This window comes from Fukomys damarensis, unplaced genomic scaffold (genome assembly GCF_012274545.1).
Source record: "Fukomys damarensis isolate Sample0158 unplaced genomic scaffold, DMR_v1.0_HiC HiC_scaffold_12, whole genome shotgun sequence".
NCBI classification, from domain to species: domain Eukaryota; kingdom Metazoa; phylum Chordata; class Mammalia; order Rodentia; family Bathyergidae; genus Fukomys; species Fukomys damarensis.
In genome coordinates, this window is record NW_022900924.1 from 5,774,993 (window position 1) to 5,790,076 (window position 15,084).

Below are 15,084 nucleotides of genomic sequence, written 5' to 3' on the forward strand. Positions count from 1 at the left end.
TCCCCCTCTGGGGTCCTTGGGTCCTTCCTGGGTCTGTTGTCGCGCAGGCCGGGAGCTCCCGCGCAGGCCGGGAGCTCACGCGCACGCCGCCGGGTGATCGCAGACAGGCAGGTAGGCAGGCAGCTCGATTAATCATTATTAACAGCGCTCAAGGCATGACCTTGCGAACAAGAATAGAGTCTGGCTGTGGCTGACCACAGAGCTCGCATGGGAGCGCACACATGGTCTTGGCTTTCTTGCACTATTTTTTCCCCTTCTCTACCAACCGGGAATCCGCACTCTAGAAGGTTTAATTGTGAAGGAGGCCCCTTGAACTAACCCCATCCTGCTTGAGTTTGTGAATTCTCTCTCTTTTTTAGCATGTTTGTGATATTTACTGATTATACCCATTGTGGGGAGTTCGTGCATGTCCATGATACATCTTGATGCTTTTCACTTCCTCTTCTCCTGCCCCCCCATCTCTTGGTCCCTTTCCCATTTGCAGAATGCATCTTTTTCCCCCTAGTATTTATCTTTTATGTTACTCTTTCATTTATTTATACTTTAGGTTTCTCATATAAGAGAATCCGTGCAATATTTAAGCTTGTGGGTCTATTAAATTTGAGTCATTTGCAGAAACGTGGTGCATGCGCTTTAGAACCACAAAAGTGTAGAAGCCAGAGTCAGAGGAGAACTGGGAAATTAGCAAGTCCAATTAATTCATGAAACAGGTCAGCACAAAGCCCCGGACACTGGGAGTTCTGTTGCTTCTTCTAACTTTCCTGTCTTGAGGACTGTTTAAATTATTCTTCTGTGCTCATTTCCAGTGCCACCTGGCAGGTGCCAGACCCTTTCCTCCATGTACATGTACTTCACTTATCCATAAACCACTTCAGCTTGTAGATATATTGGTAGGTACTATCGTAGGTGTATGATAATGTATAGGATTTTTATCTCCATTATACTGCGGACTCCATGTGCTCAGGAATCTTTGTTAGCCTGGCACAAACCATACGATGCAGTCAGTACTTGTTTGCTCGAGGAAAGTTCATGGACATGCCTAAGCAGCTGGTTTATTTGCAACACTTACTCAGTTATGCTGAAGAGCAATACTGAGAGTCAGCTTTTTCTCTCGTGAACTTTGAGATATCTTCCTGGACTCTAAGCTTGAGGAGATTATTTTATTAGATCACTGATACATGAGGACAAACGAATTACCCTTTGTCTTTCTTCATGTGCTGCTGAAACTTCAAATTCCTATCTTGCTTCATCACCGAGTATCTCCAAGGAATAATTATCTTAACACTTATCTAGAACACTTGTTTTATAGGGGCAGTCTGATACAGGGTGCCTTTGAGAACAGTCAGTATAATAACTGAAACTACTTCCCTTTTGATTCATTTGTATGATGATAAAATGGTATGAAAATATACACCTGGACTAGTTCTGTGGAAGAAGACAAAAGTAATCACGCAGTAGAAAAGGCCAAGGAAGAGAGAAATCTTCCTTTACTACTAAGTAGCTATTTTGTGAATGATGGACATTTTGTTCTTTCGGGGCACCTGCTTTTACACATTCTTAATGCTCTTAGGAGGAGAATTTACAGTGTGGAGGCTCTCATGACTTGAAAGTCTACTCCTGTATGAGTGGAACATGTCTGGAACTCCATTTCTCCCATTAAGTTGTGGCAGAGAGACCTTAGGGAGTTTAAGACATCCACATGGTTTGACCTGGTTAGTACCATCAGCAGGTGAAACATGTCACTCCTTGATCTTAGCATGCTGATTCCACCCTGCAAACTATTGAAGTTACCCTTCCAGGAGGCACTGAACTCACAGAGATTCTCAAAGCCACACATATGAAGAGGGAGAGGACGGAGAGGTAGACCTGTAGTCGATTCCCACCAAACCTCTTCTTCAGGTATTCCGGCATGGTCACCACCTGCAGAGAAAAATGTCAAGATGTGCTTTTCTCGGGGGTGGAGGGGATGAGTTAAATATCCTGGGAGTGCTCTCTTGCCCTTGTGGCACTGGATTAGTTACCAGGAGAGTGAGTTCACTCCACGTTCCATTTTCAGTGCTGGGGTCGGAACCCAAGGTCTTACATAGGCTGGGAAAGTGCTGCCTGATCCAGCTACATCTTTGGCTTGAGAGTGGGTTGTTATAGTGCAAATTTTGTTTCCTCTCTTGCCGTGTGACTTCTCTCTTCTACACATGCCCACATCCTGTGATGCCAGCTGCCAGCAAGCCCTCACAAGCTGAGGAGAGGCTGGTACCATGCTCTTGAATCTCCAGAACTGTGAGCTAAATAGATTTCCTTTCTTTCTAAAGTACTCAGAGTGGGTTATAGCAACCCAAAAGAGTCACTGAGAATCTTCCAGAATTAAGACTTCAGATTGAGAGGAACCTGAGTGAATCCCAACCCTTCACTGTCTGGCTCATTGGTTTCTTGTGAATCTTTCCAACCCCTTGTCTGTTGAAAATCTCTGGCCCTAATCTCCGCCCTTGAGCTGCAGCTGCAATGAACCATTCCAGACAGGTGCTCAGAGTGCCTCAATCTCTCACCTTGGGCTTTGTGTGCAGCATTTCCTGTGCTCAGTCACCCACCTCACCTATTTTTCTTGGCTAATATTTGCTCATTTCCCAAGTCCTCATCAGATGACCCTTGCTGAGGGTCATTTCCTTGAATGCTCAAATTGGATTGAGCGTCCTTCCACTGGCACCTGGGTGAGTTCAGGACAGCACTTCCGAACGAGATGACGAATTTCCTGTTCCTTTTCTTCTCAGTGAGGAGGTCATGGCCTTCCATTCACAGAGGCATTCCTGACACTGTGCACAGTAACTAGCAATAGGTTGGGTGCTCAAACATTATTTCTGAAGAAAAGGATGCCACTCTTGATAACTTCAGGGCAGGTCTCCCTGCTGACCAACCTGTATATCTCCCTCCTACTGCTTGCTGGGTATGTCCACTTTGGTGTCCTGCGGGTGCCAGACTTTCAGCCAGCTCCTTGTTAACTCACCCTCAAGAGTGCTACCTCCTTGTCATATATCGTCTGGCTTCCCTCTGCAGTCCCAGCTTGATTACGGAGGCCTCATGCATCTGGCCTCTGAAATTCAAATCTCATTATTTGCTCGTAATATTTCTCTTTCCATTGTTACCCCCTGTAATTCGCCATCAAACTTGCCACCAAGAACCAAGAAGCAGCCCCCCTTTCTACTTCCTTCCTACAGCTTCTCCTCAAGTCCATTGTGCACTCAGTTGTCTGAATGCAACTTCCAGAAACATGAATCTGGTTGTGACCTTCGAGTGCCTGAAATATTATATTCCCATTTCCAGGAGGATGTAAGGCATACTTTTGAAAGGTAGGATACACACAAGCCTTTCACTATTGAATCTTACCTGTACCTGCAGGCCGACCTCTCCACTCTTCCCCCTCTCGATTGTAGCTTTAATATGACTCAACCTCCAGATTTCAAGTAAGGAGGATTTTGAATTTCTATAGATTGCTTTCTTTGACCTTCCAAGATTCAAATTCTCTACCCACAGAGGTAAGCCTTATCTCTCAACATTTAGGTAAGATAATTTTGGGGAGCTTGTTTTTGAAACACAAAGATGACCTTGGTTTCAGGGCTCCTACACCGGACTTAACTCTGCGGTGGGAAGATCACGATTGACTTTTCATCTAGCCACAGCCACATTCTGCACTAGGAGATGCTATGGACAAGGACTTTGATTTCTGTCTCCTGTCTATTTTTAACAATAGGTCTGGTAACAGCCAGTTACCCAGGTTTCACGAGTGAATTGAAAGAATAAGTGAATAAATAAATGCTTGGCAGTTGTACAAAGACTGATAAAAATGTACAGTTAACATTTAAATTTTGAAAACTTATTATACTAAAAGAAGCATTGCCTCAGAATATTCTCTCTTGCTTTGAACATACTTATCTCACTATTATTGCCACTTTCTGAAGCAGTTCTGAAAGTCCTCTTTCATGAGTGTCTTTACAAAGCATGATAAAAAACATGGCGAATGTTCCCGCTGAGTGGCATTCAGTGGGGAGGCAGGCTTGCGAAAACATTACGGTGTGGCCTCATCTACCTTCTTAACCAGATTTGGTGCCGTGCAGCTTCTTGGGTAAGCCCTGAAGCAGAGTGATGATGAACGTTTTGCATCAATTCAGGACATCGAGGCAGCCATGACAGCACAACAAAAGACACTCGTGAAAGAGGACTTCCAGAGCTGCTTCCGAAAGTGGCAGAAACAATGAGACAATTGTGCTTGAAGAGAAGCGTTCTCAGGGGAATCAGTTCCAATATATCTTCTGATGCAATGGTATTTTTGGTAATTTAAACATTCACCATATCTTGTATAAGAAAGGTTTTTTAAAGAAACACCTGTGCTTACTCACCCCTGCCTTGATGTAGATGGGGACAAAGAACCACCCTAGAACCAGCAATATCAGCGAGGACTACAAGAAAATGAGCAGAATAAAGTTAAAGAGGCTTGGCTTGAGGACTTCATTATTTCATGACCTCTGAGTCTGAAACGAAAAAAAATACACGAAATTTTGCTTAGAGCTAAGTCCCGTTTCACAATTATGATTCCCAGGAAACTTTATGTTCCTTTCCCCTATTTCTGTGACTCAGAAGGTACCATTTTTCTGGGGTTTAGAATGTGATGAAAGAAGTGTGGTGAAATGATGAAAGAAATCTGAGTCTAGCTGGGCTACTGGGAGATCATAAAAACTTTGACAAAAGAAATAATCTTGAATAGTAAGAATTGTATGTGGATTGCAAGCCCTGAGAAAGAAATTTGGAAATAGAAGAATATTCTCAATATCATCTAAGGTTTGCCAAATATAAAAATAATAACCATGCAATTTAGCATTAAAATGTAAGTTTTACAAAGGCATACTACTTATATTGTTGCAATGACTGATAAAGTAAGCAAAATAAGCACAGTTATTATTGCTCCTATAGGCAGAACCCGAGCCTTATGGAAATTAGAGAGGCACAAGGTCAGAGGTAAAAGGGGTGCAGCAGCCGAGTTATCTGAAGCCTGACAATCTGCCTCATTAGACTACAGGTCGTTCTGTCCACACCTCTGGAGGTTGGCTTCCTTCTAGAGTCCACGGTCCTGTCAAACAAATCTCTAGCAATAAGGCTTATCTGGAGGCCGAGTACACACTGATACTACCGAAATAAAAGCAAAGAATAAACTTCAACACAGAAAGGGCAAAGACCTTCAACACCAGGATGGGCAAAGACATTTGTGAGCCAAGGTCACTTCTGGAGCCCCTCCAGGGATAGTCTGTTTCAAACTTCATGACGAACCAGCTTTCTTGCACACAGGCTTCTCCCTCTCACCAACATGCCCACACCACGTGTACATGAAATGCTAGAAAGGGCAAGAGAAAGGACCAGAAAGCCTCAGACTACTCAAGAGTTAGTTGTGGTGTGTTCATCACATGCCTACCCAGGTGCCAGATGCAAGGTAGTATGAGTAAAAGGGAGGATGTGGGGCCTGCCCTAAAGAATTTAGGGTCTGACTAAGCTAACACAAATTCTACTGGTGAAATAACAGTTGGAAGCCCCATCGCAGGCTTGTAAATTCTACTTACTATCAAATAACTTACTGTTTGTTCTCCTATCACTTCTCTCTTCAGGCCTCACTCAGCGAATTGCTACTCATCCACTTGGCACCGGCACCAGAATCTTCCCTGACACAAGCCAGGCCCAAGCCATCATTCCTTGATGGACATGCCCCAAGAAGTCTCTCAATACACAACGAATGCTTCTTGTACTTTCTTAGCCTGCAGGGAGTGTCTGTTGTCCACCCACTAGATTCTAAGCTTCTCAGATGATGAACCCTGGCTTTTTACTTTTAAAAATTCTTTGCCTCTAGTTCAGGGCTGCTCCAAATGTCGCACATCAGGGAAGTGACAAAAGTAAGGGTCCCAATGGTGTCAAACAGGCCAAGGGAGCGTGGAGATTTAATCAAAAGACATTCCAGTGTAGGAATAACTACTCAAGAAAAAGCTCAGGTAGGAGCCATAATATGACTGACCTTTCAGACCCGGGCGAAATGGGTCTGCAGAGGTGCTCAAGGTCAAAGAGTGGACAAGGAGAAGGAAAAATAAAAACCGAACCTAAGAGTACAACCTATTCAAACTCTAAGAAAAACATTAAACTGTGTGGATATGGGCTTGGTTTTCTTACATGAGATTCGAATGCTGCAACAGCAATTCCAGAAGCTGCTCCTGTACCAGCCAATCCCACAAAGTGGCTACTGCCGATATTACTGGCAAAGAGGGATGCACCCATCTGAAATGCAAGAGGAAAAACTATGGTTAGAGTAGAGGTGCAAAGCAGAATTCTTGGAAACAAATAGATATTGAGGTTATCCAATCATTACTTGTTAGAGCAGGAACCTGCAAACTGTGGTTCATAGATTAAATCTAGCCTGTCACCAGTTTTTGCATGGCACATAAGCCAAAGATATATGTTTGTTTTTGAATGGTTGAAAAACATCTAAAGAATAACAATATTTTGTAAAACATGAAAATAAGAAATAAAATGAAACGTAAATGTTAGGGTTAGTTACAGTTCTCTTGGAATACAGCCATGCTCTTGGTTTAACATGCTGACTGTATGTAGTTTTGTGTTACAATAGCAGGATTTTGTGGTTCTGAGTGCCTCAACAGTCTGTAAACTGTAAAATATTTACAGAAAAAATTTGCTGTACTTTGTATTGATATACGTATTTTCCTACAAGCTTTGAGTTGAGTCCATCTTTGGCTCCAAACTCCTAGAATTCCTATCAGCTTTAGCCTCTTGAGTCAGCAACAAAGAATCCAAAGTTGTGTAGGATGAAATTACTGTCTATGTACCCAGTGATGGGACCCTCTTCTTATTAATTTTCCTTTTTATCACTTTGTCTGCTATTCTTAAGACTCCAGGACAAAGAAAGTTCTCTTAAACAGGCACAGTTATGACAGAATAGAATTGGTGTTAGACCTTGAAGTGTTTCTTCTATCTCTTTTTTAGCCCTCTGTAAAATCACTATCTATTCTATTGGGGCCAGAGAGGGGACAGTCTGGCTTTGGGTATGGCTAAGACTTGTTTCACAAAACAGCAATTAGAGGGAAATTTCTGAATTGTAGCTTCACCAAATTCCATTTTTGAGCTTGCAGTCAGTCTGCTCCAATCACTGTGGCCAGGTCATTTCTCAATCTCCATTTCCTTTCATACCAGTTAGATGAGCTAGAAAATCTGTGAATAAAGCATTTACTGAGAACCCACTGTATACCCAACCCAATTCTGACACTTTCTAGAGATTCATAGGGGAACATGAAGTCTTTACTGCAATGGAAATAAGGCCAAAGAGGCCACACATCAAACAGAAAAGAGAATACCCCCTAATCGACGGATTTTTCATATATTCACTTAAGTTGTTTTAAAAATAGCATGTATTTACAAACAACAACAACAACAACAAAGAGTAAAAGAGGCATCACTATTAACATTACAGAGATAGGCCCTGGATTTAGCTCAGTGGCACTGGGCCTGCTTCACCAGCACAAGGTCCTGAGTTTGATCCCCAGCACTGGAACCCCCCCAAAAAAAACCAAACCAAAAAACATTACAGGGAATATGACTCACTATCTATAAATGCGCAGAGCATAAGAACTAGACAGACATGTAAAGCAGGCTGGTATGATCCTGGAGCAGGTGGGGTATTGAAGAAAGAGAGTAGAGAGGGTGAATAACCCAGACTAAAGAAGCAGCATTAGCACAGGGCTGGGAGCAATGACGGAATATGTGTATTCAGTAAGAAGCCAAAGCAGATGATTCTTGATGAGGATCAAGTGAAAATGATGTGAGTAGAAATATCAGAGCAGAAATCAATGAAATGGAGACTAAGAGAATGGAACAAAAAATCAGTGAATTGAAGATTCGGCTTTTTGAAAGAATAAATAAAATTGATAAACCCTTAGCCAACTTTATAAAAAAAAAAAAAGGAAAGAAAATGCTCAAATCCATGCAATGAGGAAGGAAAAAGTTGAAGTCACAACAGATCCAGCAGAAATCCAGAGGATCATCAATACCTACTTTGAGAAACTGTACTCTAATAAAATGGAAAACATAGAAGAAATGGACAGATTTCTAGATACTTATGAATTACCAAAGTTGAACAAAGAAGATATAAAAATTCTAAACACCCCAATTACAGTCAGTGAAATTGAAAATTTAATTAAAAATTTATCAACAGAGAAAAGCCCAGATCCTAATGGATTTACTGCTGAATTCTACAAAACATTTAGAGAACTACTGCCAATACTCTTTAAATTTTTCAATGAAATTGGAAAGGAAGCAGTACTTCCAAATTCATTCCTGGAAGCAAGTGTTACTTTGAGTCCAAAATCAGGGAAAGATCCAACCAAAAAAGAGAACTATAGGCCAACTCCTTAATGAATACAGATGCAAAAATCCTCAATAAGATACTGGCAGACAGAATACAGAGGGTCATCAAGAAGATCATACACCCTGACCAAGTTGGATTTATCCCAGGGATGCAAGGATAGTTCAACATACATAAATCAATAAATTTAATACCCTACAATAACAGAGTCAAATAAAAAAAACATATATTCCTCTCTATAGATGCAGAAAAAGCATTCAACAAAATTCAACACCATCCATGATAAGAACCCTGCAGAAAATTGGAATAGGTGGTCTTTATCTCAACATGATAAAGGCTAACTATTAAAAATCAACAGACAACATCACATTAAATGATCAAAAACTGAAAACTTTCACTATAAAATCAGGAACAAGACAAGGATGTTCACTATCACCACTCCTGTTCAATACAGTTCTGGAAACATTAGCCACAACAATTAGACAAAAGAAATAAATTAAAGCAATAAAAATAGGAAAGGAAGAAGTTAAACTGTCATTATTTGCTGATGACATGATACTCTACATAGAAGACCAAAAAAAAAAAAACAAAAACAAAAACAAAAAACAAAACTCTGCCAAAAGACTTCTAGACTTAATTGACACTTTCAGTAGAGTAGCTGGATACAAGGTCAACACTCAAAAATCAATAGCCTTCTTGTACACAAATAACAGACTCACTGAGAGAGAAATTAGGGAAATAATTCCTTTCATAATAGAATCCCAAAAAATGAAATATCTAGGAATCAATCTAATGAAGGAAGCAAAAAACCTATAACACTACAGCACTCTGATAAAAAAGATCAAAGAGGATATTGGAAAATAAAAAGATATCTCCTTTTCCTGGGTAGGAAGAATCAGTGTAGTGAAAATGGCCATACTTCCAAAACTGCTATATAGATTCAGTGCAATCCCAATTGAAATTCCAGCAGAATATTTCACAGAACTACAGAAAACAATACAAAAATTCACTTGGAACCAGAAGAGACATAGAGTAGGAAAAGCAATTCTAAGCAACAGAGATATGACAGGGGGTATCACAGTCCCCAATTTGAAATATTACAAAGGCACTGTGATAAAAACAGCAAAGAAACAGACCTGAGGATTCAGTGGAATAGATCAGAAGACAAGAAAGAACTCCAGACATATTCAGCCACCTCATCTTTGACAATGGAGCCAACCATCCCCACTGGAGGAAAGATAGCCTCTTTTACAAATGTGTTGGAAAAACTGGATTTCAACCTGCCAAAGATTAGAACTAGACCCCTCCCTTTCACCATGCACTAAACTAAAATAGAAGTGGATTAAAGATCTAAATATTAAAAAAGAAACACTAAACTTGCTGGAAGATAAGTTAGGTAGAACTCTTAAAGACATTAGCATAGGAGAAGTCTTTATGAAGAAAACCTCAGTAGCATGGAAACCAGCACAAAGACTCAACAACAGGGATCTTATCTTATTAAAAATCTTCTGCAGTGAGAAACCACCAACAGAGCTAAGAGACAGCGTACAATGTATGAAAAAAACTTACCAGCTGCTCCTCAGACAAAAGATAACTATCTAGAATATATAAAGAACTTAAACTAAAAGTCTTCCAGACTTAAGCCAGGGATTAAGTGGTTCTGCTGCCTGCCTTGCAAGCGCAAGGGCCCAAGTTTGATCCCTGGTACAAAAAATACCCAAAACAAAACAAAAACAAAAGTCTTCCAGACTTAATAACCAAATTCAGCAAAGTAGCTGGATACAAGGTCAATATACAATGATTAATAACTTTCCTGTACTTGCAAAACAGACTCATTGAGAGAGAAATGGGACAAATAATTCCTTTAACAATAGCACTCAAAAAACTGAAATACCTAGGAATCCACCTAATGAAAGAAATCAAAGACCTTTACTCTGAAAACTACAACATTCTGAAAAAAGAAATTGAAGGGGATATCAGAAAATGTAAAGACATCCCTTGCACCTGGTTAGGAAGACTCAACATAGTGAAAATGGTCATGCTTCCAAAACTGCTATATAGATTCAGTGCAATCCCAGTGGAAATTCCAGCAGCACATTTCACAGACCTTGAGAAAATAATCCAAGAATTCATTTGGAACCAGAAGAGACCTAGAATAGCAAAAGCAATTCTAGGCAATAAAGACAAGCTATGGGGTATAACAGTCCCTGACTTGAAACTATACTACAAAGTCACAATGATAAAAACAGCATGGTACTGGCAAAGAAACAGACCTGAAATCAGTGGAATAGAATAGAAGATGCAGAAACACCTCCAGACATACTCAGCCACCTCATCGTCCATGAAGTAGCCAAATACATCCACTGGAAGAAAGACAACCTCTTTAATAAATGGTGCTGGAAAAACTGGGTTTCAACTTGTCAAAGATTAAAACTAGACTTGTATCTCTCATCATGCACTAAACTAAAATTGAAATGGATTAAAGATATAAATATTGGGCTGGGAATTTAGTTCAGTGGTTCTGCTGCCTGTGTTGCAAGAACAAAGACCTGAGTTTGATCCCTGGTGCCAAAAAAAAAAATAAATAAAGAGATATAAATATTAAAATAGAAACACTAAACTGGCTGGAAGAGAGGTTAGGTAAAACTCTGATGACAATGGTGTAGAAAAAGATTTTATGAACAAAACCTCAGTTGCTAGTGAACTAGCACAAACAATCAACAAGTGGGATCTCTTCTTATTAAAAAGCTTCTGCACAGCAAGAGAAACCAGAAACAGTGTGAAGAGATAACCCACAATGTGTGAAAAAATTTCACCAGATATTCCTCTGACAAGGTCTACTATCTAGAATAAAGCACTTAAAAAAAAAATCAGACATCCCAAATTTAAAGACCCAATACAAAAATGGGCACCTGAAATGAACAGGCATTTCTCAGACAAATAAACACATTAAAAAATGTTCAATGTCACTGGTCATTCAAGAGATGCAAATGAAAACAACACTGAGATTCTACCTCATCCCAGAAAGAATGGCCACTATCATGAAATCAACTAATAACAAATGTCTACTGGGATGTGGGGAAAGAGGAATCCTGCTCCACTGCTGGTGGGAGTATAGACTGTTGTAACCACTGTGGAAATCAGATGGTGATACCTCAAAGAACTAGGAATGGAGGTCCCATTTGACCCAGCTATCCCTCTGCTGGGTATCTTCCCCCCAAAATTAAAAGAATCATACCACAGTGATATATGTGCACTCATGTTTGTAGCAGCACAATTTGTGATAGCTGAAACTTGGAAGCAGCCCAGTTGCCCATCAACAGGAGACTGGATAAAGAAAACTTTTAAAAAATAACATGGAGTACTACTTAGCTTAAATTAGAGCTAGAAGGTATAATAGATAATGTGAAATAGGAAGAAAAGGTCAAAGGGGAAGTTTGAGGGGTAGGGGAAGAGAAAGATGGTAATGGAATTATCATGAGAAAAAGAAAAAATGGAAACAAAGTTTTTTAGATAGGGAGTAGTGGAGGGGTTGAAGGGAGGGCAGGGCAGGGGAATGGGGAAAAAATTGAGAACCAAGATGGATTATGTAAAGGTGCAAATTTCCAATGATGAATGTCACTACATTGTGTACCTTAAATGTACCAATAAAACTAATTTAAAAAGAGAACTTAAAAACTCTGACCCCCCAAATATAAAGACCCAATTAAAAAATGGGCAACTGAAATGAACAAACATTTCTCAGACAAAGGAGTAAAAGCGCAAATAAACATGAAGAAATGTTCAACATCACTGGTCATTTGAGAGATGCAGATGAAAACAACACTGAGATTCCACCTCACCCCAGGAAGAATGGCTGCTACCAAGAAATCAACCAATAACATATGCTGGTAGGTTGTAGGGAAAAAGGAACCCTTCTCCATTGTTGGTGGGAGTGCAGACTGGTGCAACCACTGTGGAAATCAATATGGAGATACCTCCAAAAACTAGGATTAGCAGTTCCATTTGACCTGGCTATTCTCCTGCTGTGTATCTTCCCACAAGTATTAAAAGAATCATATCACAGCGATATACACATACCCATGTTTATAGTGGCAGTTTGTAATAGCTAAATCTTGAAAACAGACAAATTGCCTATCAACTGGAGACTGGATAAAAAAAAGAGGTGGCTTTAAAAAAATGGAGTACTGGTTCTGCCGTCTGCCTTGCAAGTGCAAGGACCCGAATTCGATCCCCTGTACCCCGCCTCAAAAAAAGGAGTACTACTCAGCCATAAAGAATGAAAACCTAGAGATATTTATAGCTAAGTGGATGCACACTGAGACCATACTCTTAAGTGAAATAAATAGAACACACTTGTGTAAATAGTTTCTCTGGTGTGGGAAAGTAAAAGTGTAAATAAGGATCCAAACGTATAATTAACAATGTGAAATAGGAAGAAAAGGTCTAAAGGCATGGGGAATTGGGAGGGGTAGGGGAAAGGAAAGAAGAGAAATGAAAAAAATATGAGAAAGGGTTAAAAATGGCAACGAAGTTTTTGTAAATAGAGAACTGTGTAGCCATTGATGAGAGGGCAGGGGAATGGGGAAAAATAAGAACCAAGATATATCATGTAAAGGTACAAGTTCCCAATGATGAATGCAACTGCCTTGTATACCTAAAATGTACCAATAAACAATAATTAAAAAGAGGAATGTGAGTGGAGCTGACCTGACCATCCTCAAATGGAAGACTAAATCTACTCTCAGTTGATAACATTATTATTTTTCTAAATTATAGGTCATGGAGTTATAGTCATGGAATTGGAGATTTAACAAAGGAGCTACCAGAAAGTGGGTATTCACACTTAACACACATTTAGGAAATTTATCACCAGGAAATGTCCTACTTACTGGCCACCAGGCCATTTCTCGACCAGCCAGGAAGAAACCTCCAATTGTTCCTCGATTGGTTTTCAGCATCGCCTGAGCAAAAAGAAAGACATATGAAGCCCCAATAACAGCTTCATTCTAAGATTCCCAAGACTCCTCAGCTGCCCTGGCCAAGGGACTCACTTTGATGAGTTTTTTTTTGAGCGGGGGATACTCCTACAGAGAGATATGTTTTCTTAGAAACCGGAACAGTATCAATTTTTAATGGACTTGGAAATCAAAGCTTTATAAAAATTCAGAGCTGGAAGGACTTCAAGAAATCCTACAACATTAAAAATTTAAATGTCCAAATCACCAAGTCAGAAAATAAGCAAATGCTAAAGGAAAATAAATGAAATGAGGTAATAAAAATAACATCTGTGTTGTTCATTATGTTCAATGCTGTGGATAACAAAAGGAACAAGTCTGTAATTCCAACTCCTTTTTCTTTTCAAATGATGGGATTGTTAGGAGAATAACTTGACTTGTAATAAGCATTATTTATGTCACATAGAAGGATATGATTCATAAAGGAAGACAATGACACCTGTGAAATGTGTTAATGCTGTTTGTCAGGCCACACCTTTCCCATCCTAAAATCCCCCGCCCATCACAATCCCCTCCCTGAAAGCCCACTGGGCTCTCACATACCCACAGCCCAACAGCCATCACCACCACAAAATAGATGACAATGACAGAGATGTCAGCAGGGTTTTGGATGCGCTCCGACAGCGCAGGCAGCTCTGGGGTTCCAGCTGTGGTGCTGGGGCTTACTGTGCTGGCCATCGCTGCAGGTGGTGCCGGCTCCATCTCAAGGATAGCCCTGCTTTTATGTAAGCGCTGGGTTAATGATCAGCCTCCGGCAGGTGTGGGGAGATAGCAGAGCTACCTCCTATGCATAGGGACCTTTAAACCTCTTCCTTTACTCCAGGCTCTGAGACCTTGGCCTTCCGGTGGTCAGCATTGTCTTAGTAGAGTGTGAGAATTGCGGGGGTGGGGGGGATGGAGTGCGAAGTAGAGGTGCAAAGTGGAGTTACCACTGAGAGGAAAGACAAGATATTGGAGGAGATTCCACAAAGTCAGGCAGAGATAAAGGAAAACAAGCTGGGGAAATGTAGGGTTGAGTATGGATCGTAGTGGTGGAGAGTGTGACTATCATGTACAAGTCACTGGGCTCAATGTCCAGTACCATAAAAATAGATAAAGAGGACTACAGAGATGAAGGGCAGTGACAGTGTTAGGTGAGACAGAGAGAGATAGTTCGTTATAAGATAGAAAATAATTCTCTGCCCAAAGTTTTATTTCTCCAAAGAAGAGTTAATTATGCATCCCATGAGCTCCGAATCCCCACAGTTCTTTAGCACAACAATCTGAGTGGATACATATGACATCTAAGGGGTCTGACAGCTCCAGCAAGAAAGAGAGTCAGCTCTATAAGCACTTTCTATGGAGAGATGATGGAGAGGACTGAGCCACAGATTTTTAAAAAATGTAGTACAAGTAGATACTGATAAAGAAAATATAAAAAGCACTCACTACTTCTATTAAAAAAATAAAACCTTTGTAACAAAATCATTAGAGAAAACAGTTAATATACTGTGTATGATGGTCTTTAAAAAATGATCAATATGCTACTCAAAATAGAGGTCTTAGAAAAAAGACTCATAAAGAAGAAACAATCAAAAGGACAAATTTCTTTTCAATGAACAAAAACATTAGTGGCATAAATGAAATGTTTTTGCATATATCTTAAAATATTTTGAAACAGCATAG

The 15,084-nt window shown here is 40.1% G+C and overlaps 1 protein-coding gene across 3 annotated transcripts in view; it reads right to left on the bottom strand.

Annotated features, from left to right (window-relative positions):
• LOC104848102 (solute carrier family 5 member 4) overlaps positions 1-14,097 on the bottom strand; it is a 41,267-nt gene extending 27,170 nt beyond the window's left edge. For 2 of the 3 annotated variants that reach the window (XM_019204465.1, XM_010603875.2), the window contains exons 1-5: positions 13,963-13,995; positions 13,294-13,365; positions 6,199-6,303; positions 4,389-4,448; positions 1,816-1,920 (exon numbers count right to left, since the gene is read on the bottom strand). In XM_019204465.1, coding sequence (XP_019060010.1) covers positions 1,816-1,920; positions 4,389-4,448; positions 6,199-6,303; positions 13,294-13,365; positions 13,963-13,980 — 360 coding nt within the window. In that variant the 5' untranslated portion in view covers positions 13,981-13,995. Of the gene's footprint in view, positions 1-1,815; positions 1,921-4,388; positions 4,449-6,198; positions 6,304-13,293; positions 13,366-13,962 lie in introns of all 3 variants that reach the window. The other variant, XM_010603873.1, reaches the window with a different exon arrangement.
• Between the last annotated feature and the right edge of the window lie 987 nt (positions 14,098-15,084).